The sequence below is a fragment of the Talpa occidentalis genome, unplaced genomic scaffold, assembly GCF_014898055.3.
Source record: "Talpa occidentalis isolate TD23 unplaced genomic scaffold, MPIMG_talOcc4v2.1, whole genome shotgun sequence".
Classification (NCBI taxonomy): domain Eukaryota; kingdom Metazoa; phylum Chordata; class Mammalia; order Eulipotyphla; family Talpidae; genus Talpa; species Talpa occidentalis.
This window is the reverse complement of record NW_026555331.1, coordinates 55,959,532-55,982,175: the sequence shown is the minus strand read 5'-3', so window position 1 is coordinate 55,982,175 and position 22,644 is coordinate 55,959,532. Positions and strand designations below refer to the sequence as shown.

At 40.6% G+C, this 22,644-nt stretch overlaps 1 protein-coding gene and 4 non-coding genes across 7 annotated transcripts in view; 4 read left to right on the top strand and 1 right to left on the bottom strand.

Annotated features, from left to right (window-relative positions):
- DNAJC5B (DnaJ heat shock protein family (Hsp40) member C5 beta) overlaps positions 1-6,470 on the top strand; it is an 82,120-nt gene extending 75,650 nt beyond the window's left edge. For all 3 annotated transcript variants that reach the window (XM_054692221.1, XM_037505962.2, XM_054692220.1), the window contains exon 6: positions 5,165-6,470. In XM_054692221.1, coding sequence (XP_054548196.1) covers positions 5,165-5,259 — 95 coding nt within the window. In that variant the 3' untranslated portion in view covers positions 5,260-6,470. The remainder of the gene's footprint in view (positions 1-5,164) is intronic.
- Positions 6,471-16,436: 9,966 nt separating this feature from the next.
- TRNAR-ACG (transfer RNA arginine (anticodon ACG)) lies at positions 16,437-16,509 on the bottom strand. The gene has a single exon. It is a non-coding gene; the product is annotated as a tRNA-Arg (tRNA).
- A 382-nt stretch (positions 16,510-16,891) lies between these two features.
- Positions 16,892-16,985, top strand: TRNAY-GUA (transfer RNA tyrosine (anticodon GUA)). Its single transcript has 2 exons — positions 16,892-16,928; positions 16,950-16,985. It is a non-coding gene; the product is annotated as a tRNA-Tyr (tRNA).
- A 520-nt stretch (positions 16,986-17,505) lies between these two features.
- Positions 17,506-17,594, top strand: TRNAY-GUA (transfer RNA tyrosine (anticodon GUA)). Its single transcript is given in 2 exon segments — positions 17,506-17,542; positions 17,559-17,594. It is a non-coding gene; the product is annotated as a tRNA-Tyr (tRNA).
- A 120-nt stretch (positions 17,595-17,714) lies between these two features.
- On the top strand, positions 17,715-17,787 carry TRNAA-AGC (transfer RNA alanine (anticodon AGC)). The gene has a single exon. It is a non-coding gene; the product is annotated as a tRNA-Ala (tRNA).
- Positions 17,788-22,644: the final 4,857 nt, after the last annotated feature.

Genomic DNA, 22,644 nt, shown 5'->3' with positions numbered 1-22,644 from the left:
TTTACTAGGAAGAGAGAAAAAGGAGTTGAGAGAAACCCACAAGGTTCTAAGGAAGAAAGTGCAGAAAAGTAGAGATGAAATATTATATAGCCATAATAAAGAATGAAGTATTGATACAGGCTGTAATGTGATAAACCTGGAAACATATATTAAGTGAGTGAAATAAGCCAAACACAAGGCAAAATATTGTATGATTCTAAACTAGGTAAATCCACAGAAGCAGAAAGCAAAATGGTGATTGCTATAGCCTGGCGGGGAGGGAGGGAGAGGGAGCAGCTGGACACTGTGCTTCTGGCAATGAGATAGAGGTGATAAACCACACATTTAGAACATTATGAATGTACTAAATACTACTAAATTGGCAGTTCACTTTAAAATGGTAAACTATGTGACTCTTGCCTCAATTATATACATCTATACATATATGTAAATTGTGTGGGGAGGTGTGGTGGAGGAGACAGGTAGGCAGAAATTTGACTACAGAAAGATGCTAAACACACTTCATTCAGAAAAGGAGAGGGTTCTTTGTCCTCTGAAAATTCACTTATAGTAGGGAGTAGAGGATACCACAGACCTAAGTTAAGGCATCAATATGCACAAGTATCAGGAGATGATACAGTTGATTGTTGGTCTTTTATTTTTTAGAAGATTTATTTATTTTTATACAAAAACCGGGATACAGGCCAGATGCGTGGGAGGGTGAGAGGATTCACCAGAGACAGAGTGGGGAACAGAACAGGCAGACTGACTGAAATACACTGCTGAGGGGAGCTGGGGGCGAGACAGGAGAGGTCTGCCACACCATGTGGGACCCTCGCCAGCCATGATTGAACCGGCTCTGCAGAGGCTGCGGACAGCTTCACAGTGTGGTGCTCAACCGCATGTGCCACCAGGAGGCCCTCCTTGGTCTTTTATGCCAGCTACCTTAAGAGCAGTAGTACTAAGCCAGGGCTAAGACAGAGGGCATTGGAGTCAGACAGTCTCATTTCGAACCCCAGTTCTATTAATTACTGCCTCATTATGAGTAATCAGGAAGATAAAGATTAACTCCTTGATCTGTTATTTTTATTAAATGTTAAATAAATGCAGACAATATCACCAGATTTTCTACCTTTCAAAAAAAAAACTGCCATGACCTTTTAAGTTCCCCTCATCAGCAGTAACTGCTCTCTGAAATCATTTGTAATCACTTTTTTCACTGAGTTTTATAGAGACATTTAATTGACATACAGCACTATGTAAGTTGATGTTTTACAGTATAATGAGTTGACTTAAATATTTTGTGAAATGATTAGCATCTGTCATCTAAGTAAAAGAAATCAGTGTTTTTTCCTTATAAAGATGATCTCTCTTGACAATTTTCAAATATATCACATATAATAATCATTCAAATATTACTTGGTTTTGCATATTTTGAATGTCATAAAATGGGTTTGTATTCAGCAACTATACTCCAAGTTTTTATTCTACATCATATTTCTAAGATTTACTCACTTTAAGACTGTCATTCATTTTCATCATTGTATTCCATTGTATTCCTCTGTGGGGACATCTCATAATTTATTCATTCTTTCTATATCTGAGGGATATCTGGATAGTTTCCCTTTTTTTTTTTTTTGCCATTACTATCAATACTGTTGTAAGTGTTTTGTACATGTCTCCTGGTGCGTGAGTGCTCAAGTTTTCTAGGTGTATGCACAGGAATGGAATACTTTTATTCAATATGTCTACAACTTTTATTTAATATGTCTACAACTTATTAGATAACCAAGTTGTTCTGCAAAATAGTGGCTCAATTTCCAATCTCACTAATAGTTATTGCTCCAAGTCCTTGCCCAACATTTGATATCACCGGACTTAAATGTACACCCATGTGCGTGGGAAATGATTTACTATTGTGGTTCTAGTTTTCATCTCCTTGATTACCAATAAAGCATCTCTTCTTAGGCTAACTGGTCAATCAGGACTCTCCTATAAAATGCCCAAGATCTTTTGCAATTTTTTTTTTTAATATATCAGCTGCCTTTTTCTTAATAATTTTTAAGTACTTGGTATTCAATCTTTGTTGACTGTGTTTGCTTAAGATCTATTCTCCCAGTTTGATTTCGTGTTTCACTCTTTATGATCCTTTTTTTTAAAAGATTTATTTATTTATTTATACAAGCACTGGGTACAGTCAGAAGTGTGGGAGGGTGAGAGAATTCACCAGAGCCAGAGTGGAGAGCAGAACAGGCAGACTGACAAAGTACACTGCCGAGGGGAGCAGCGGGTGGCAGGAGAGGTCTGTTGCGCCATGTGGGACCCTCGCTGGCAGCCAGGGATGGAACCAGCGCTGCTGAGGCTGCGGGTAGCTTCACAGCCCAGCGCTCGACCACTGCACCACCAGGGGAGGCCCTATGATGGTGTTATTTTGAGAACCCAAAGTTAATTTTAATGTAGCCAAAAAGTCACTCTTTGCCTTTAGTGATTTTTATTTTAATTAAGAAATCTCTCCTTATCCCAAGAATATAAAGATGTTTCCTATATGTTCTTCTCAAAGTTGTATTGTTTTGCTTTTCACATGTATATGTTTAACCACGTAGGACTGATTTTTTGTATTTGGTATGATGTAAGGTTCCAATTTCTTTCTTTTTCCATATAGAAAACAAATTGTCCAAGCACACTCATTTCTCATCTTGGTTTTGGTATAAAGTTTCAATAAATAAATGGAGCAGTTTCTGGGCTTTCTGTTCTGGCCCACTGGTCATTTTGCCTATTTGTATGCAATACCAGACCCATTTTTAATAATTCCTAAAATTGTTTAGGCAAATCTTCCTAAGTATTCTTCAGGACAGTCTCTCATATCCTTGGTCATTTGCTTTTCCACATAAATTTAGAATTAGCTTTGTCAAGTTCTTTAACAAAATTTCCTTAAACAAAACCTTTGGAATTTCAGAATTATAGCAACTCTGTAAATCAATTAAATAGAACTAACATGTTTAAGAATGTGTCTTCTAATATATGATATGCTATGTCTCTCCTTTGATTTAATCTTCTTTATTAGTTTTCACTAAAGGTATATCATATATTCTTGGTTACACTTACTGCTGGATGCTTAATCTACTTTAACACAATTCTAAATTGTAAATATATATATATTTCTGCTTGGTTTTTGGCATATAGATTTATACCTTTTTTAATACTGCTTTTGAATTCAAGAAACCAACTAAATTATTTCTAATTTTCGGCCTACAAATTATTTAGGGTTTCTATATAAATGTTTATATCATTTCTAAATCATGACAGTTTCAATTCTTCCCTCCCATTCCTTTTCAAATTTTTTTTTCTTGCCTTTCTGTGTTTCCTGAGACTACCAATAAAATGTTGAAGAAAGGCTGCTTTCAAGATTGCCTCATAATTATGAAGTTGGCTATGGGTTTTGATAAGGTTAAGAAAACCATCTTCTATTTCTATTTTGTTAGAACTTTATCATGGGTGTGAAATTTTATCACATACCTTTTTCTTCATCAGTTGAGATGTTTGTGATCCTTGTTCTTTAATCTGCTAATGAAATGAATTATGTGAATTAGTTTTCCAATGTTAAAGTCATCTTATTAATAAGATGTAGTTAGGGCAGACATGATGTATTGACTTTAATTTTTAAATAAAAATTTTTTAAAGATTTATTGTGTTTATGAATACAAGAGCTGGGTTATAGGCCAGAGGTGCAGTGGGGGGGGTTAAGAGGATTCACCAGAGAGAGAGTGGGGAGCAGAACAGGCAGACTGACTGAAATACACTGCTGAGGGGAGCAGTGACCCAGACAGGAGAGGTCTGCTGTGCCTTGTGAGTTAGCTCCCTGGCCAGGGATAGAATGTGCTGCAGTGCAGTGGTGTGTTTGTCGATATCTTCATAGTGCTGAGACTTAACCCACTGCAACACCAGGGAGGCACTTTAACTTTTATTTTTTTAAGAAATAGATTTTCTAATATTTTGAGTTAGACATTAATATCTATGTTAATAAGTTGGATTGGCCTATAATTTCCCTTTCCCAAACTTTCTTTACTAAGTGAAGATTATACCCCATGAAATAAATGTAGAAATATTTCTTTTTAAACTTTTCTTCAAGAATTTGTATATTACTGGATTTCTTTCTATTAGATTTTGTAGAATGTTCAGAGCTAATACATAATTGTACAAATCTCCATGAATTCTTTAATTTCAAAATCCATTTGATCATTAAAAAAACAAATCTAATTCATTTTTATTCTGTCCGGTAAGTGTAGGTTTGAAGTCTTTCTGAGTGTGATTTAGGCTTCTGCTGTTTCTATTAGCACTGAGTGTACATTCTTTTTATGTGTAATCTTTCCCTTCCTTCTCTCTCTCTCTCTCTCTCATCCCTCCGCCCCCATATCTCTCTATTATTTTTACCATGAGTCATGTTTCTTGCAATTTCTTAGTGATTCCTTGGGGCCTGGGTTGAAGGTGAGGCCACCCGCTTCTGCAAAGTGTTTGGGAGCACATCTTACACTGGACTATTTTAAATTAAACCAAAAAGCTTCCGGTTTCTTAGAACACAGGCATAAATTTGGTCTGGCAACTTGTGTATTTATTGACTTACCACTAGACATTTTTTAGCAGAGTTTTTTTCTCCCTCCTCAGTACCAAATCTGAAGAATAACAAATTTCCTTGCAGATTTAGGTGGATGGTGATAAGGAGTGCATAACCATTTGAGGTACTAGCTTTATGTGGAGCGCTCCCTGCTAGACTCTTCACATAAACAAGCTCTGGGTTTCGCCCTCTCTCCCAACCAAGGCCATATATGCACACCTCTACAGGGTATTTTTCAGATAGATAAACATGACAGTCTATAGGACATACGTAGTGAACTCCACCAGATAATGAAAACTAAAGCTCAAATTCACTAATTTTAGAAATTGCCTCAAGGCAAAAGCTGTGTTCTGTGCTTGGTTTTATAATTCTATAACTGATAGAACATAAATGAAGAGTAAATACATTGTCTCCTCTTTCTTGCAGTTTTATAAAGGGTAAGTATCCTTAGTATTTTATGAATTCAACTAGTTTGCCAATCATTATGTCAAGAAAAATATCTACCACTCACTCTATTAAAGGAAATGTAACATGATAAGAGAATGTTTATTGCTTTGCTTTGTTTATTTTTAGATGTGGATTTTCCAGTTCTTCTCCAACCTACAAATGCAAATGAGAAAACACAGCTAATTAGAGAAGGACCTCGAAGTTATTGCACAGACTCTTAATATTGAATCCATTAAGAGTCCACAGTACCTCCTCTTTGTTCAGTCATGTGACCACGTGGTCATGGGGGAGTGGGAAGGGGCTGGACTGCTGTGAAATTTTCCACATTTGTATTTTATTTTTAGGTTAGGGAAAGATGTTTGCTACATAATTTTCTTAGGATGCAGATTCACTCTTTGAGTAAAACTCCTAATGAAATATTCCATTTTGATGAATAAAGACCTAAAAAATTGATTCCTGCTCCTTGCCTGAGGAGAGACAGTGGCACTGGACAGGCTTTGTGAACTTGCCTTTTATGTGAGCTGGACCTCATAACTTACAGACTGAAGTAGTATTCCCATATGGAAGCTACTGTTCATTTATTTAACTAATGCAATATTCACATCTACCACAAATAACATCAACAAAATAGACAAGAGAATTTCTGAGGAATTGTGATTATGTGGAGATTTGTAACTGTCAATATTCAGTATGATTACAAAAATTTTTCAGGAAGCAGGAAGAAATTATTAGGTTAAGAAGATCACATTATTTTAAAATATATTTTTGAAAGATTATAAATGGCATTACTGAAAATTGACAAGTAAAACCAGGAAGAAACATGTGCTGTGTGTACTTCAGGCTGTAATTAAAAACAAAAACAAAACTTTAGCCTATTTAAATGTTAAACATGGTCAAGAAAATCATTCTGTGCCCAAACCAGCCCCCAACAATGTGTTGATCATTTTTAAGTTAAAAAAAATTTTATACAACTGACCTAAATTAGACAAAGGAAAGAAAACAAGTAAAGGGCAGAATTCTAAATTCTATGGTTTAAATGTAAAGACCTAGCTCTTACCCATTTTGTGGGATTAATTACATTGCATGTTGAATATTTAAATCAGTGGTCTCTGCATTTACTTGTCTGATCCTTATATTCACCATGTGTTCAAAACCATGTACAATTTCTAAAATAGTACAACAGCAAGTGCTTGTTTTTTCCTAGGTTTTTCTTAGTTCTTTATATAATATTGCATTTTCAAGATCTTGTTATGTTTTTATATAATATTCTATGAAATGCCATTTTCTTTTTCTTTGTTACTTATTCCCACCAACACCAAATTATAGTCAATTGAGGCTAAATATACCTTGTAAACGAGAATTGGTGTTATTGCTCTGACAGGTCTGATATCATTAAAACTCTACATTAAAACTGTTGAGTTACTGGAATTTCTTTTTAATCAACATAATCACTAGGAAGCACTCTGGTTTGAAAGTTATGAAACCTGCTTCTAAACTAAGCTCTCACTAACTAGCCTTGTGACCAGGTGAGATGACAACAGTATGGCTAATCTCTTTGTTTTCACTCTGTCTTCTTTCTGCATTGCTGTGAGACCAGATAAAGTAGCTGAGGTGAAAGAATTATGAAGTCGAGTGTTTAGCAAATGTAAGATGGTTTCACATGAATTTATATGTACATGTTGATACACATAGCCAATGTATATGCATATGTTGATACATAGCCAAGGTAATGTGATTACTTGGGTATATAAACTCTCTCACCCATTAAGACCCATGAAGGTGCCCAGCACTAACAGCCCCAGATGCCAACAAGTACTCAGAACTGTACTCAACAAACAAATGCTACTTTCCATTTGAAGGGAACAATAGATGAACAGCCCCACCCTCACCCATGTATAATTTCCTTCCTGAGGTTTCTTTAAGCAAAAGGTCAGGCATACTTTTGTATAGCAAATCACATAACTCATCCTCATTTTCTCTCCAGACCTCATTTTTCTTTCTCGAGTTTATTTTTTTTTACTTCCACTCCCAAACTGTCCACAGAGCTGGTAAAAGAGTGGTTAAGATGAGAACAGGGCTTGACTAAGAATTAGACAGTGGGATTAAGTTCCTGAAGGGGTCCTAGCCAATGTTCCCCACAAAAGGGTCGTTTCCAGTTACAATGATGTGTGATAAATACAAGGACATGAACATCTATGAGGGAACACATTCTACAGAATTCTTCTTAGCTACAAAGAAACAGAATCAACACTTCATGAGAAGAGGCTACTTAAGCATCATGTGGGAGTCAACAGACTCTGCCATCCTATTTCTAAGAACCCATGAATATATTACCTTTCATGGCAAAAGGTATTTTGTAGGTGTGAGTGTTAAGGACCTTGGGATAGGGAAATTATCCTGGATTCTCAAGTAGACCCAATATAATCACATGGGAAGTTATAAATGAGAAACTTTCCTGGTTATTGGGGGATGGGGAGGGAGGGAGGTGGGCTACAGAAGAATTGTCAGAGAGAGACAACTGCAAATCAAAGAATGATTTGAAGATGAAGAAGGAGGGTACAAATCACCATATATTGCAGGTAGCTTCTAAAAGCTGCAAAACTCAAAGAAATGGATTCTCCTAGAGAGACTCCAGAAAAAAATAGCACTTGCAACACCTTGATTTCAGCCCAGTGACATCTTTAACTTTCTTCTTTGTCCCTTCTCCTCCCTGTTTCTCAGTACTCCATCTTCTTCCCTAGTCTTCTCCCACTTCTCCTTTTCTTTCATTTGATATTCATTTCTGTTTTAATGCCCTAAACTCTCCTCTATCCTACCCCTCACCTCCACTCCCACCCCACCCGAAAACTCTATACATTACATTTACTAGTCTTCTTATTTGTATTTATTTATGCATACAAGAACTGAGGTGTAGGCCAGAGGTGCAGGGAGTGAGAGGATTCACTTAAGACAGAGCGGGGAACAGAACAGGCGGATCTCCTGAAAAGCACTGCTGAGGGGAGCAGTCACCAGACAGGAGAGGTCTGCTGTGCCAAGTGGGTTAGCTCCTGGCCCAGATGGAACTGGAACTCATGCTGCAGTGGCTGGTGATAGCTTGATAGTGCTGAGACTTTAATCCCTGCACCACCAGGGAGACCCCATTTTCTAGTCTTTAACCCCTGAACCACCAGGGAGACCCCATTTTCTAGACTTTTAGGTAAACTGCAGTATTATGAATTTATTCCAACTGGTAAGGGAGGGAAATAGTTTGAGTAAACAGAATACTCTTAAAGGAATGTCTTTTACCCCTAACTTTAAGCACAAACGATCACAATGTTAGTAGACAGAGGGGAAAGAAAAGTATTTTTTAGACAATTCTGATTGTATTGACTAACAATTTATAAAGACCATAATATTATTTAAATGTATGATAAGGTAATTTATTGAGACAGTAAGTTTACTTTATCACTTTAGGTGACTCCAGGGAATGAGGCTCACCTGAGTTTCATCTTAGAAAGGTCTTTCCCTTGCTACTATAACCAAAGAGGTTAAAAACAAAGATAATTAAACAACTAGAGGGAAAAGAAACCGACAAATCCAATTTTGGCAGATTGGGTTTGAGAGCTTAGGCTGTTAGAGGGTGTAGGGTAAGGTGAAAGTATCAGGCTTTTCTGCCCTCCCGCCATCAGGATAGATGATGGATCCTTGCGGTCCTGAATGCATGCCTGATGGCGGGCACCTGGAATAGGGTGTGGGCATAGGTAGATGGGATTCACCTGGGCTAAGACTGGGCCTTTAGGGGCGGCGTCACGGGGACACCAGCAGAAGCCAAGAACGAGTGGAAGCCGAGAGAAGAAGAGAAGCAGAGAGAAGGCTGGAGAGAGCCCAGATAGAGTGAGGATTTGCTGGGGGCTGGGAGGACTGCCAGCCTCCCGGCCCCCCAGCACCCCTGCCTGCCATATACCTGGTAAATCTAAATAAAAGACCCGCAAAAGCCACTGAGGACTCTGACTCCTCCTTTACCTGGTCTGCATGGGATCATAGAAAACCTGCTCAGTGGCCTGTCCTGCCCCTCCAGAGGGACTGTCAGAAAAGTGCATGCTAAATTTTGAGAAAGAGAAGTAGCCCCATCCTGAGGGGCCCCTAGACTAAAGATGGGTTTGGGAGTTCCCAGAGTAGACTCTGTCCCCAGGGGCAGAGTCTCTGTGCTGAGATAGCACTTGCCTGATGGATGACAAAATTAAGTCATGGCTTCACAGTCATAATAAAAAGAATTTTGTGCTCACATTGGGACCTCAAGGACTGATGGGCTGGACAGTGAGACCTCAAAGAAGGCTGGAGCAAGATAAGGGGTTGGAAACTTACTTGGAAGACAGTAGTACAAGAAAGAGCACAGTTCAGGATCCCTACGATTCGAGCAGATGGGTGGAGGAATCCTGTAGCCCTTGGTGATTTTCAGGCTTTTATTGAGTTTACCAGGTACACGGCAGGCAGGGGTGCTGGGGGGCCGGGAGGCTGACAGGCCTCCCAGCCCCCAACAAGTCTTCGCTCTTTCTGGGCTGTCATTCTCTTCTGGTGTTTCTGCTGCTCTGGCATCCAGTGACGCCACCCTTTTGAGTCCAGTCTCTCAGCCCAGGTGACCCCACCTACGCATGCCCACATCCCACTCCAGGTGCCCACCATCAGGCATGCATTCAGGGCCGCAAGGATCCATCATCAATCCTAATGGCAGGAGGGCAGAAAAGCCTGACAATCATTTACCCTACAAAGACCAAAACATAAACACCGGCAGACCCTTATGGCCCTCAGAAGAGGAGAGACTCTCAAAACCTGGCTGAAATGTAGTTGCTTCCTACTCTGTGAAGCTGCAGCTCTGAGTCAGATTTAGGTTGATTTTTGAACATACACTATATAGAGTATGAAGAGACTCCCCAGTTTTTTTTTTTCAAATGTGTGTAGGCGTCCTCAGACCACCCTGCACACAACATCTTTCTCCCTTTTCTCTTTAGTACCTTTCACCAGCATGCTTTTTAATCTTGATTAGTGTGTCTCCCATAATACACAGGAAAAAAATTTTTTGTTTTGTGTCCTGCTGAATTTCCAGTGCTTGAAACAGTGCCTGACATGGTGAACTGGGGAGGGGATGATATTTGTTAAATTAATAAATATTTAGACTAGAGAAATGCCTACCTGCTGAAAATGCAAAAGCTGCCAGCCACGGTCCTTAGTTTTGGGTGAGGCTCAGCACATTAATTTATTGCATATCAGTTCGCCAAATTAATTAATTGACATAATGAAAATATGTTACTTTGGCTCTCAATCAAGTCTCTGACACAGAGTTATCTTCTTTAAACATCCCAGCAGCCTGCCTTCCCTTACTCCTCATCGGTATGAAGGCAAATGTGCATTTTCAGGGCACTAGTCCTTCTCCGTGCAGAGAAAAACCTTTCAAGAACAATCTTCCTTTCCAAAACACCTTTTTACAGCCTGTAGTCCTCTTAAGCACCTATGTAATATTCATTTTTATGTCATTCATGTGCAGTTCTAGACCACAAAAGGCCAGAAATACTGTTGATTAATTCTCATAATCTACACTATTTCTGAGAAAACATTTCTCCAAAAGGAGATCTAAACTTTAACTCAGTGCCAATGAATAGATAAGTGTGATACAACTTTCTGGTACTTTCATGCTGTTCCAGGGCCATCCCCAAGAAGTAAAACTAAATTCCTAGAATCAAACCAGCAGAATCAAATTCCTAGAACAGCTAGGGCTCTCTGGCTCTCTGCTCTCTGCTGGCCTACCAACTGAGTTTTCTGTGTTGCAAATCTGATTTTAGCCTCCCCAATACTTGAGACGCCTCAGGTCATCCTTCTACAAAGATCAGCAAGAAGGAATCCTATCTAGCCTGGGCTTTGGCTTTTGCTTATGTACCCAGCTATCTCCATCCATCTGGAATGCTGTTCAGATTCCTCTCCTCAGATGAAGTTTTGTCTGCAATATACTTTCTTTGCTGGTGGAAAACAATTGGGGGAAATTTTTTAGTGCAGATTTTCACTTTAGGAATGTGTAGGGTCAGGAACGGACCAAAGTGCAGGTTTTCTGATCCCATGCAGACCGGGTAAAGGAGGAGTCAGAGTCCTCAGTGGTTTTTTGCAGGTCTTTTATTGGGGTTCACCAGGCATATGGCAGGCAAGGGTGCTGGGGGGCCGGGAGGCTGGCAGGCCTCCCAGCCCCCAGCAAATCTTCACTCTATCTGGTCTCTCTGGTGATCTCTGCTTCTGCTTCTTTGCTTCTCTCTCGGCTTCTCTTTCGGCTTTTGCTCGGCTTCTTGGCTTCTACTTCTGCTCTTTTGGCTTCTGCTGCTGCTGCTGGAGTCCCCGTGACGCCGCCCTTAAAAGCCCAGTCTTAGCCCAGGTGAATCCCATCTACCTATGCCCACACCCTACTCCAGGTGCCCGCCATCAGGCATGCATTCAGGACCTCAAGGATCCATCATCTATCCTGATGGCGGGAGGGCAGAAAAGCCTGACATTTTCTTTACCCTACAGAATGAAATGCTAGCATTTTCTTAAATTGTTTCGAATGACCCACTTGGACATGTAAACATTCAAAATGGTCTATTTGGGCAAGTATATATTAACTATTTACTAAACTGGGACTTTTCAGGATTATAATTGCAGAAAGCAATATTTTAGAGCTATCCTAGGTTTAAAACTAATGAATGAAAGCCACCAGACAATAAAAAAATAACAAGTTAATATATATATTTGTAGCGTAAAAGTTTTATATAGTTCATTTCAAAAGCTATTATTTAGTGTGGGGTTTATTTTTAACTCAATATAGGGCATACTAAAAATTTAAATTTTCAGTTAACCAAACCCAAAAGATCTATGTTATCTTGAGTAAGAGGATGAAATTTTAATACAAAATAAAAATGATTCATTTCCCGGCTTGTCTCTTTTTTCATAGCTCTCTCTTAACTCTTTCCAGCACCTTCCATACCCCAAACTAAAGGATTTGAGAGGCAGGCAGTATTGGCTTTTAGCATCACAAATTTCTATTTTAAAAAAGCAATTTATTCTTTCATAAAAATAAATATGTCCAATGAACTATAATAACCAATAGCCACAGTGCTTAGTATCTGACACTGCCCTAAGAGTTAATATATTTTATATTTATACATTCCTTTGTTATAACCACATATAGTACAAGTAATAGCAGCTTTAATAGCCCCTGTTTTACAGACTAACTTTTCTAAGGGAGTTTAATATCTGCCACCACTTAAAATAAATGTGAATCTGGGGTGTGTGTATGTATACAAGTATATGGGAGGGTGTGCGTATGTATACAAATATATGTATATATTCAGTAGCAATTTCTTTCCTTTGGGTCTCTGTCAATTTGCCATTGTGAGAAGCACAGTACCCTTCACATTCTGGATACTGCATTTTATTTTTCCCTTGGGCACTCGTCACTACTGAACCGTTATATACATTGTCAATTTATTACCTCTCTGCTCCTTCGCAGTATGTGCTCTATCAGAGATTTTCTTGTTTTGCTTACTGCTCTTACTGTGCTTGAACAGTTCCTAGCACTGTTCCGAGTAGAAACTAAGTAAGTGTTTGTGAAAGGAATAAATAAGAATCTCTGAAGAAAATCTTGTTAAAGGGCAATGCAGAGAGTAATGAAGGTGACCCTAGTTGTCAGTCCTTACCCCTGTGCTGTAGAACAAGGGACAAAATCCAAGGCAGGTGCACAGAAATTTTTTTTTAAAGGTTTCTTTACAAGGGATGGGGGAAAGAGGAGGAAGGAGAGAGGGAGGTTAGGATGGGAAGATTGAAAGAGAAACTCATGAGGAGTGACTCCCTCAGAGAGAGGAACTGAGTGGCCTTTCTTTCTCTCCATGTTTATTATTAGATTTTACTCGGCCTTTCTCTCTCCAGCCCATTATATCCCTGAATTGTAAAAGCAAAATACTTTACTTAAGTAGTTCTTCAGCCATTTCCAGCTGGGGACATAAGCAGCTGGAGCTACAGAGTATTGGGGACTTTCACACCCTGTTCTGTGCCTCTTGGAGAGAATAATTCTGCCTCTGTTAGTTCCTAGAATGTGTATTCTGAGTTGTGGTTTTCCCAGCTCTAAGCTATGCATCAATACAATCTGATTTACTTTCCACATTCCAAATTCCAAATCTCAGGTGAGTTGATTGTACCTGCCTTTTTTTTCCCCCATGCTGCAATACTTTTTTCTTTTGTATATCTTTATTCTCTTTTCATTGGGGTCCTGGGAAGAAGGGACTACAAATTTATGCGCCTATCCATCTGCTAGAGGTGAACCAATCTGACTGACAGCTGCATGTAATCTGATCCTTTGTAAGAGGCCAGAACCATGAAGCTTGCAGTCAGCAAAGGTAAAGAAAATGAGTCTCTGGTTGATAGATTTCTTAGTACATTCAGGTTGCTGTAACAAAATACCACAGACTGGCTGGCTTATTAACATAAGTTTATTTCTCGCAGTTCTGGAGACTGAAGTCCAAGATCAGAACCAGGAGGTACTGACCAAGTTCCTATTCCTATCTGCAGAGTGCTGAACTCACACAGCATGAGAGGTCTCTGCTCTGGGGTGTCTGTCTCACAAAATTCCTGAGGGCTCCACTGTCAAGACCTAAGCACCTCCCACAGACCCCTCCTCCTAATATCTTCACGTTGGGGATTTTCAGCGTAAGAATTGGGTGGGAAGGGGAACAAACATTCAAACTACAGTAATAAGGTGGCGGGAAGATCACGATGAGGAACATTGGGGGTGGGGGAGGAACTAGCACCATGTTTCCAACTGTGTGCCTTAGAGCAGCATAGAGAGCGCCTGAGGGGCATGGTGAGAAAAACCCTAAGAAAGTCCAGTTACATTTCATTCTTGGGAGATCCTATACCATTACATAAATGCTGTCTTTCTTACACTAGCTCTGGATGAATTTCTGTCACAAGAGACTCAGGCATCATACACCATCTGGCCTTCTGGATTGTGTTACTCTGGTCTGGTGGCTGTTAAAGGGTGCATCTAGAAGGTGCAACACCAAAGGACCAGAATTTCTGCCACAGTGTAGGGATAGCCAAGACCGTGACTTCTGCAGACAATAAACACTTTATTTGCCACCCGTGTAAAATGAGAATAAGGTACGAATAAAGTTGGAAGCGTGCCCTGTTTCAAGGTTCTGACCATAAACTTGCTGGGAAGGGTGTAATATGTCTCCTTAACATCCCACGGACATACTATTTTTTTTTAACTCTCAGAAACTAATTTTAACGCTATGTCAGCTTGTTACATGCGAAAAAGGCAAAATGTTCATTAGGAACCAAAAAACCCACGCCCGGAAATTTTTTTTCTTTTAACCACGTTTATGTAGCCTTTGGGAAAGCAGTTTTCCACTTAAAAACTAGCCCCTTTTCCTAATTTCACATTTTCTTTCCCCAGACTTATCTCTTCCTGAACTTCACATTTTATTAAAGCTTTTACTTTGGGGAGCTGGCCTCTTTTTGGGGAAGAGTTAAGAAATAATTCCAAACACTACTCCACAAATAAAATTAATAACTTTTTTTTTAAGATTTATTTATTTTTATACAAGAACTAGGGTACAGGCCAGAGGTGTAGGAGGTGAGAGGATCACCAGAGACAGAGTGGGGAGCAGAGCAGGCAGGCAGACAAAAAGCACTGCTGAGGGGAGCAGTGAGGGAGACAGGAGAGGTCTGCCGCACCATGTGGGGATCTCCCTGGAGGGCCAAGAATCAAATCCACACTGTAGAGGGTAAGGACAGCTTCACAGCGCTGTGCTCACCGGGGAGGCCCCCAAAATTAATAACTTTAAAATAAAAACTCAGTTTGCAGAAACCAACATTATACTTTCTTGATTAACAGACACCTGAGGGCAAAAGCCAAGTCGTTAGATGCTTTTTTTTCATTAGATGGTTTTTACCCTGCTTACAACTGATGGTTTTTACCCTGCTTACAACTGAGGACAGGCTCAATACCTTTGTTAAACGTGTAAATGTTAAACAGAAAAATGATCAAAAAGAGACTGTAAATAATTACAATAGCTAAGCTATGGAAACAACCCAACTGCCCAAAAATAGATGACTGGATCAAGAAGATGTGGTACATATACAGAATGGAATCAAAAAAGATAAACTCGTGCAATTTGCAGCAACATGGATGGCGCTGGAAGGGATCATGCTCAGCGAAATAAGCCAGAAAGAAAAAGAAAAACACCGATGGTCTCACTCATTGCGAGTCCTGCAGACCTAGTGTGCTTTATGGTGATCAACACAAGAAAAATTACTTTGGGCTGGTCAACCACGTTGGGCGCCAGTTGTTATAGTGCAGCCCCTATATTGAACGGGTTGCCTGGCTGTTGGTCCTCACCCGCGCACTTACAAGGGACTTATTAATACTTCACTACAGGCACACACAAAAGGTTAATAAAAGGTTTATTTACAAGGGAAAAGGAAATAAGGAAAATGTACAACTCAGGGAGAAAATAGGGAAAAATAAAGTCTTTAATGCATCCTACCCGATCCGCTGACCTGGAAACCCAAAAAGCACTCTCCGAGAGCTGGCCTGGTGCTGGGAGCTGGTGGAGAGTCAAAATGGTGTGTGTGGGGGGGCCTCCAAAGCCCACATGTCTGGCTTTATACCAACCTGGCTGCTTAACCCCACCCTCAGGTCCCAGCCACCTTCCCTTTGGTGGTAATGGGATTTGGAGTTCCCAGTGTCTTTGGCTTTGCCCTGGGGTGGGGGTGGTGTCCACAAAATCTGTATGGAATTAGCTTTAGGACATCCTTTTCCCCCTAACAATAGCAGGAATTTAGAAAACCTAAATTAGGGACCAGGAAAAACCCTAATTCTAATAAAGTAAAAATCAAAATCCACAAGCAACTATAAACCAGAGACACACAGAAGGGGCGGGAGGGGGGTGTTCTATGGGGACTATAACCAAGATGAAAATGTATACATTGTGCAAAAATGAAAAATGATGTAAAAAAATATATAAAAAAAAAGAAAAAAAGAAAAGAAAAAAAAAGATTGTAAATAAGCATCACTTTTTTCCCCTCTCTACATTGTGTGGGGGACGCTTTCGCTAGTGAAATGTCTTACAAGGTCCGATGAGGTGCGCTGTGAGCGCAGGGGCATCTCATCCAGCCGCCACCCGAGAAACGCTCGCAGTCTCGGTTCCAGCCGCTCCGCCCTCTGCCCCCTCGTACTCCGGGGTGGGCGGGCGCCCCGGGGACCTGGATCTCTGGTTAGTCCTCCCCAACCTTTCACTGGAAACTTGCCATGAAGCGAAGACTACATTAATAGTTTGGAGAACTCGGAAGAAGCAGAGCTCTAAAACCTAAGCGGGGGTGGGGGGGGGTGTCAAAAGCCCGAGCCAGGCAGGAGTCGAACCTACAATCTTCTGATCCGTAGTCAGACGCGTTATCCATTGCGCCACTGGCCCCTTACTCGGGGCGCTAACTGAGGCGAAATAAGAATTATAGAGGGTTAGGCCACACCTGATGTCACCCCAACACGAGGGAGTAAAGGAAAAGTGCTACCAGCATGAGGAGAGTGTGCGAATCCTAAATTTTGGCACTAGGCGCCCTGGACACAGCAGTTGAGGTAAAAGTTGGGGGTGAGATTCTTTTCCCGGGTGAGATTCCCGGGAGTCAGAGCCCCGTTTGTTTGTATTTTCTGCGCGTGCGTAAAACAACTCGCAGGCAGCTAGCGCCCCCTCTCTGGGCCTCTGGGATTGCGCATGCTCAATGGGATCCCCGGCTAACGGCCGGGCACGCTCTGGCTCTTAGGAATTGACTCTCTAGAGGGAGAGCGGCCTGCCCGTCCCTTCGATAGCTCAGCTGGTAGAGCGGAGGACTGTAGTTAGTTCCCAACTATAAAGGGATCCTTAGGTCGCTGGTTCGATTCCGGCTCGAAGGAGACTGTCGCATTTTTTTTTTTCCCCCCCCCAACTTCCTATGATTTATGGCTCTTCCCACACACACCGCCGCGTGTTGTTGAAAATCCTTGTTCCGTGCTCCAGGCCGGGCCTGGGGCGACCTCCCCGCGAGAAATCTTTTGCGAATTTCGGAAGCCGGTGCGTACGCGCGGCCCGAGCGCGCGGTAGGCGGGGAGGCCGCGCCAGGCCGGACGGCTGCCGAGTCGCGGCGTCTGCCGCTTTCCAGCGTCGGCGGCGTTTCGGAGCCCCCGAGGCCCTCAGACCCCCGCGCCGCCACACCGCGTCCTGGGCCGGCCGCCCGCCCTCCGCGGCCGGGTCTCCGCCCTTCCCCTCCGAGCCACGGCCCGGTTCGGCGAGGCGAGTGCTCCGCTCCCGCTGCCGCGGACTGGTGGGAAGTTTGTGAGAAGGATCAAGGGGTCGGAGCATCAGGAAGAAAACAAAGTACCTGAAGCGCAATGACTACAAGTTATGATGACAAGTAGACACAAAGCCCCTTCGTGCCCTTCGATAGCTCAGCTGGTAGAGCGGAGGACTGTAGGCATAAGTCTGAGGGCATCCTTAGGTCGCTGGTTCGACTCCGGCTCGAAGGACGCACATTTTGGTTTCATTACTTTGGTTTCAGCTGCGGGACAAGATTGAGAAAATTTATCGTCTTTCTAAACGCTCTGACCCTTCTCTAGGGGAAGAGATAACCAGCCGTGCCCAGCGGTGGGGGATTAGCTCAAATGGTAGAGCGCTCGCTTAGCATGCGAGAGGTAGCGGGATCGATGCCCGCATCCTCCAGTTTTTTTCCCCCTCGGCGGCTGTGTTGTGTCCATTTTTTTCTTTCATTTTTCTCAAGTGAAATTAGAGCTGAAAATCAGAGGCGGGGAGGCTTAATTATATGCATAACTTCCCAGACAAGGCATATCGTGCTGGGGCAGTTTAATTTTCTAATTGTAATATTTTAGAGCCGTTTACTTTGAGAAATACACAAAATTGGCTTTTTTTCCCCTCTTAAAAAATTGGCGAGAGTGCAGTCGCTGCTGTTGTCACTGATTCCTTTGTATTTTGTGATTATCACTAAGTGTCACTTCCAGAGACACGTAGTCGGTGAACTGACAGACGGGAAAACAAACAAACAAAAAAAAACAGAAAACTTGGAAGTGGACGCTAGTGATTACTTTAAACTTATGTTGCACCGAGGAAGCAAGGGCTGAACGTTCTGCTCCATCTCAGCTGCGTTCAGTGCGGGGCTCTGGGCCTATCTGAAAAGGGTGGGATAAGGCAAGGGCACCTGAGGAGAGGTGAGGAGGTGGAGAAAGGCCCTGGACCCAGGGGCTTGCTGTTGGAGCAGGGTTCTAAAGACATTTTCTTCCAGGGAAGGAGCAGTGAATTGTTTAGCACTAAGGACAAAACTGGACAAAAGTTCCACCTAGGACTGCTCAGGAGTGTAGTTTATTTTGTCAAGAGAAAACCAAACACACTAAAAGGTTCAGCGATTGAGCAGGACACACAAAGGCTTTTCTGTACTAAATTCCCCCTATCCTAAGTTTCTAGAATACAACCACAAAAACAAAACCGAACAGCAGTTGGAATGGCACATGCGTTTCTCAGCGGGATGTATTAATCTTCCAGCCAAAGAAAGTGATATGATGTTTTTTTTTAAACTTACAACTACTAAATGATTCTTGTATCCCATGTCCACTATTAGGGTTCTAGGCTACCTGTACAGTTTTCATTACCAAAATGAACGAACGACTATGTTTTGTTGGTATGTCTTTCATTTTCTATGCCAGCTTTTATCTTCATTTTATTCTTTTCAAATATGTCTTTTAATTGAATGTATTGTGCTTCACTTAAAATATATCATTTTTGTAAAAACAAATTTACAAAGTTCGAAAAAGAATCTTTTTATCAGATAATAGGTCTCAATTTCCTGTTGGAATTATGGGTCTTTTAACTAGTTGAAAGGAGTTGGCAGTAAAACTATCAATGGCCAGAAGAACAAGAAATCAGTAATAATCAAAGGAACAGAAAGAAATACACTCAAAACCCAGGTGGACAACTCTTGTTTGTGGCAGGTGAGGTGAGCAAGATCTCAAGGTCTCAGCAACTCAGAGGTGGAATGGAATTTACATAAAATGTCTAAAGGTGTAAATCCAGAAACTTATAGCTTAGCAGATAGTGTTAGGAAACCTGATGGCCTTCCTTGGCTTTTTTATTCCCTTCCTGGGTGGCCTTGGGCAAGTTATTTGACATCTTGGTATTTTGTTTGCCTCATTTGTAAAACAGGAATGATAATGGTATCTACTTAAGGTATAACATGTAAAGCCCTTATTACAGTATCTGGTACAAAGTAAATATATAATAAACTTTAGTATGTTACTGTATGTTATCAGCATACCACAAAGGGAAGGCCTAGAAAGAATATTTTGAGGGTTTGTATATATTTTTTTTTTATTTTTTTAAGATTTATTTTTATTTATTTATGCATACAAGAACTGGGGTATAGGCCAGAGGAAGAGGTGAGGGGATGAAAGGATCCACCAGTGACAGAGTGGGGAGCAGAACAGGCAGATCCACTGAAACACACTGCTGAGGGGAGCAGCAGACAAGACAGGAGAGGTCTGCTGCGCCATGTGGGCAGCTCCCTGGTGGGGAAGCAACCCACACTGCTCTGGCTGGCAGTAGCTTGACAGCCTGAGACTCCAACCCCTGTGCCAACAGGGAGGCCCCTGAATATATGTTTCGACCAATAATTATGGAAGTAGATTTACCGTGCAGGGAAAGTAGAATAATTCTAAAACCACAAAAGGACAGTTAAATAAATTATGGTATAAATATTTAATGTAATATGTTTAGCCATTGAATTTATTTTTATTAAGACTTCTGTTGATATGGGAAATGTTAATAATCAAATGTTAAATGAATAAAGAGGGTACAGAGAAAATTTGAATATATGACTTTGAATCACTATTGTAATTAAATATTATTGTTCAAAATGATTTATTTGTAATAAAACAAGGTAGACACAGAAATACAACAAACAATAACAATATTCACAAGCACAAATTATCAACAGAAAAAACTAAAATGTGCATTATAATTCTAGTAGTCACCTCTGGAGAGTAAGATTACTATGAATTTTTTCCTCCTTAAAATTTGAAAATATTTTTAATGTTTTCTTCAGTAAACACTACTTTTAACTGAAAATATTAATTTAATATTACATTGTTAATTAAAGTGATTAACAACTGTTATTCAGCATTTCCTATGAGAGGAACACAATTCTAATTATATCATATGTATTTCATTTGTTCTCTGGTAAAGAAAACACTAGGCCCAAATGGCTTCAATGAGTAACTTCTACCAAAGATATGAGGAAAAAATAGTACCAATAATACATAAATGTCAAAAAAACTGAAGAGGTAGTTATTGTCTATCCTATCTATGAAGCCAATATTACCCTGAACCCAAAACCAGGCAAGGAACATCAGAAGAAAAGAATAATACAGACCAATATCCTTCATGAAAACAGATACAAAGAATATTAACAAAATTTTAGTCAATTAAATCCAATAATATATAAAAAGAAAAATACATCATTACCAAGTGGGATTTATTCCAAAAATACAAGATGGTTCAACTGTCAAAAATCAACATAATTCATCGTAGTATGTAAACTAAAGAAAAAATCCACATGATCATTTCAGTGAATGCAGAAAAAGCACTTGAACAAATTCAACATCTATTTCTGATTTTTTAAAAAATGTCAACAAACTTGGAAGGGAGGGAAACTCACTTGACCTAATAAAGAGAATCAATGAAAAACATGCCGTTAACAATATTCTCAACAGTAAAAGACAAAACACTTTCCTCTCAACATGAGGAACAAAGCGAGGATGGTAACTTCAGAGTGCAATAAAGCAAGGGGAAAAAAAAAGAACTTCAGAATAGAAAAGACATTGTAAAACTATTTCTATTTACAGGAGCTTTTTAAAAATATTAATTACATGCTGAAATTGTAATAGTTTATATGTTTGAGGTTAAAATATATTAAAATTAATTTCATTCAATTAATATTTCTGCTTTTCAGTGTGCTACTAAAAGTTTTAAATAATATGTATGACATATTTGCCACCTACGTCTTATTTCTATTGGACAAGGCAGATCAGAGAGGTTGGCAGGGGCCAAATCATGTCAGGCAACAGAGCGCACCGTAAGAATTAGTGTTTTTTCTGAGGGTAATATGAATATTAATGGCATTTAAATTGGCAGTGAAACCATGAGAAACAGACTAACAGAAGGCAAGAGCAAATTCACATAAATCAATTGGGGGACTAGGGTGTAGGAGAAATGGGGGAGGGACTTGTGTGTGATGAGGGCGGAGTTAATGAGGGCCTTGACCTAAGGTAAGGTTCAGACAAGGCCAGCAGGAAGGCCTTAAGCTAAAGTATTTGCTCCTAGTTGGGACTGTCACTGTTCATTTCTAGCATGTGATATGTGCCAAGAAATGTTCAGGGATAGCCCAATATGTTAGTTTTCTAACATTTTCTCAGAAATATTTATGATGAAGTAAAATTTATAAACAACGGATCTGGAGGAGTAATTATCAAGTTGAAAAAAAAAGCATTCAGCAAGAAGTTTGCAAACTAATGAAAGAAATGCCACGGTGTTAGCATCTGTTAAGTACTTTTTAAGTTATTTTACTTATTTGGTTCCCCCTGGAGCTGAGTGCTACTCACACATCCCTCTCCTGGTCACATACTCAACCTGTAGATTGCTGTTCTCTGAGAGTGGGAGGAGCAAGAAATGGTGAAAAGAGGATGAAGAGGGAAAAGTGACTGTTATCCATCAACTTGGCTTACTCTTGAATTCTTGCTAATTTCCCATGCAGCCTTCAGGGTGCGTTCTAAGAAAAAAATGCAAGGCAGAGAGCAAGAAGGAACAGAGGGAAATACCAAACAATCAAACTGGGCATTTTCAATGACAAATTGATGATCTTTCAAAGGTTTGGGAATTTTCCCCCTATACATACAAATAAAATAGGTTACACATACCACTCACTTGCAGATAAAAGAACTGAAGTCTAGTGAGGTGAGATCAGTTCCCACAACCATGACATGAAGTGGACATCAAAACCAGCAGGCCTGTCTCCTGACCCACTGTATAGCCTCTCACATGTCACCGGCAGTTCCTCAGACTCAGAGCATCAGAGTCACCTCTGCAAATTCTAATTTCATAGCCGTAGCCGCCCCAGAGTCCATTTCCTCCTTTCCTTCCCCACTGCCACTGCCCTGGGCCAAGGCATAGTGACCTCTCACCTAGGATCTTGGCAACAACCCTCTCTCTGGTCCTTAGCCAGGCTTCTTTCACTCTAATCTAGCCCAACCACCATGGAGACACTAATCTAATCAACGCACAGCTCTCGCTGAAAAGTCACTGTGAGGAACTTTTAACAACTTCCTGTTGCCTAATTTATTAAGTGTTAAAAACTCTCAAGCCCAATGTTCATGGCCTGCCAGGATGCCAGCAGCATGCTCTGCGCTCCAGCCCAAAGCACGCTAGCTCTGAGCATTCTCTGCACTCCTGAGGCTCACTGTATTTGCTTCTGTGCCTTTTCGTGGGCAGCCCCGCCTATATCCCAACTGACAGGGC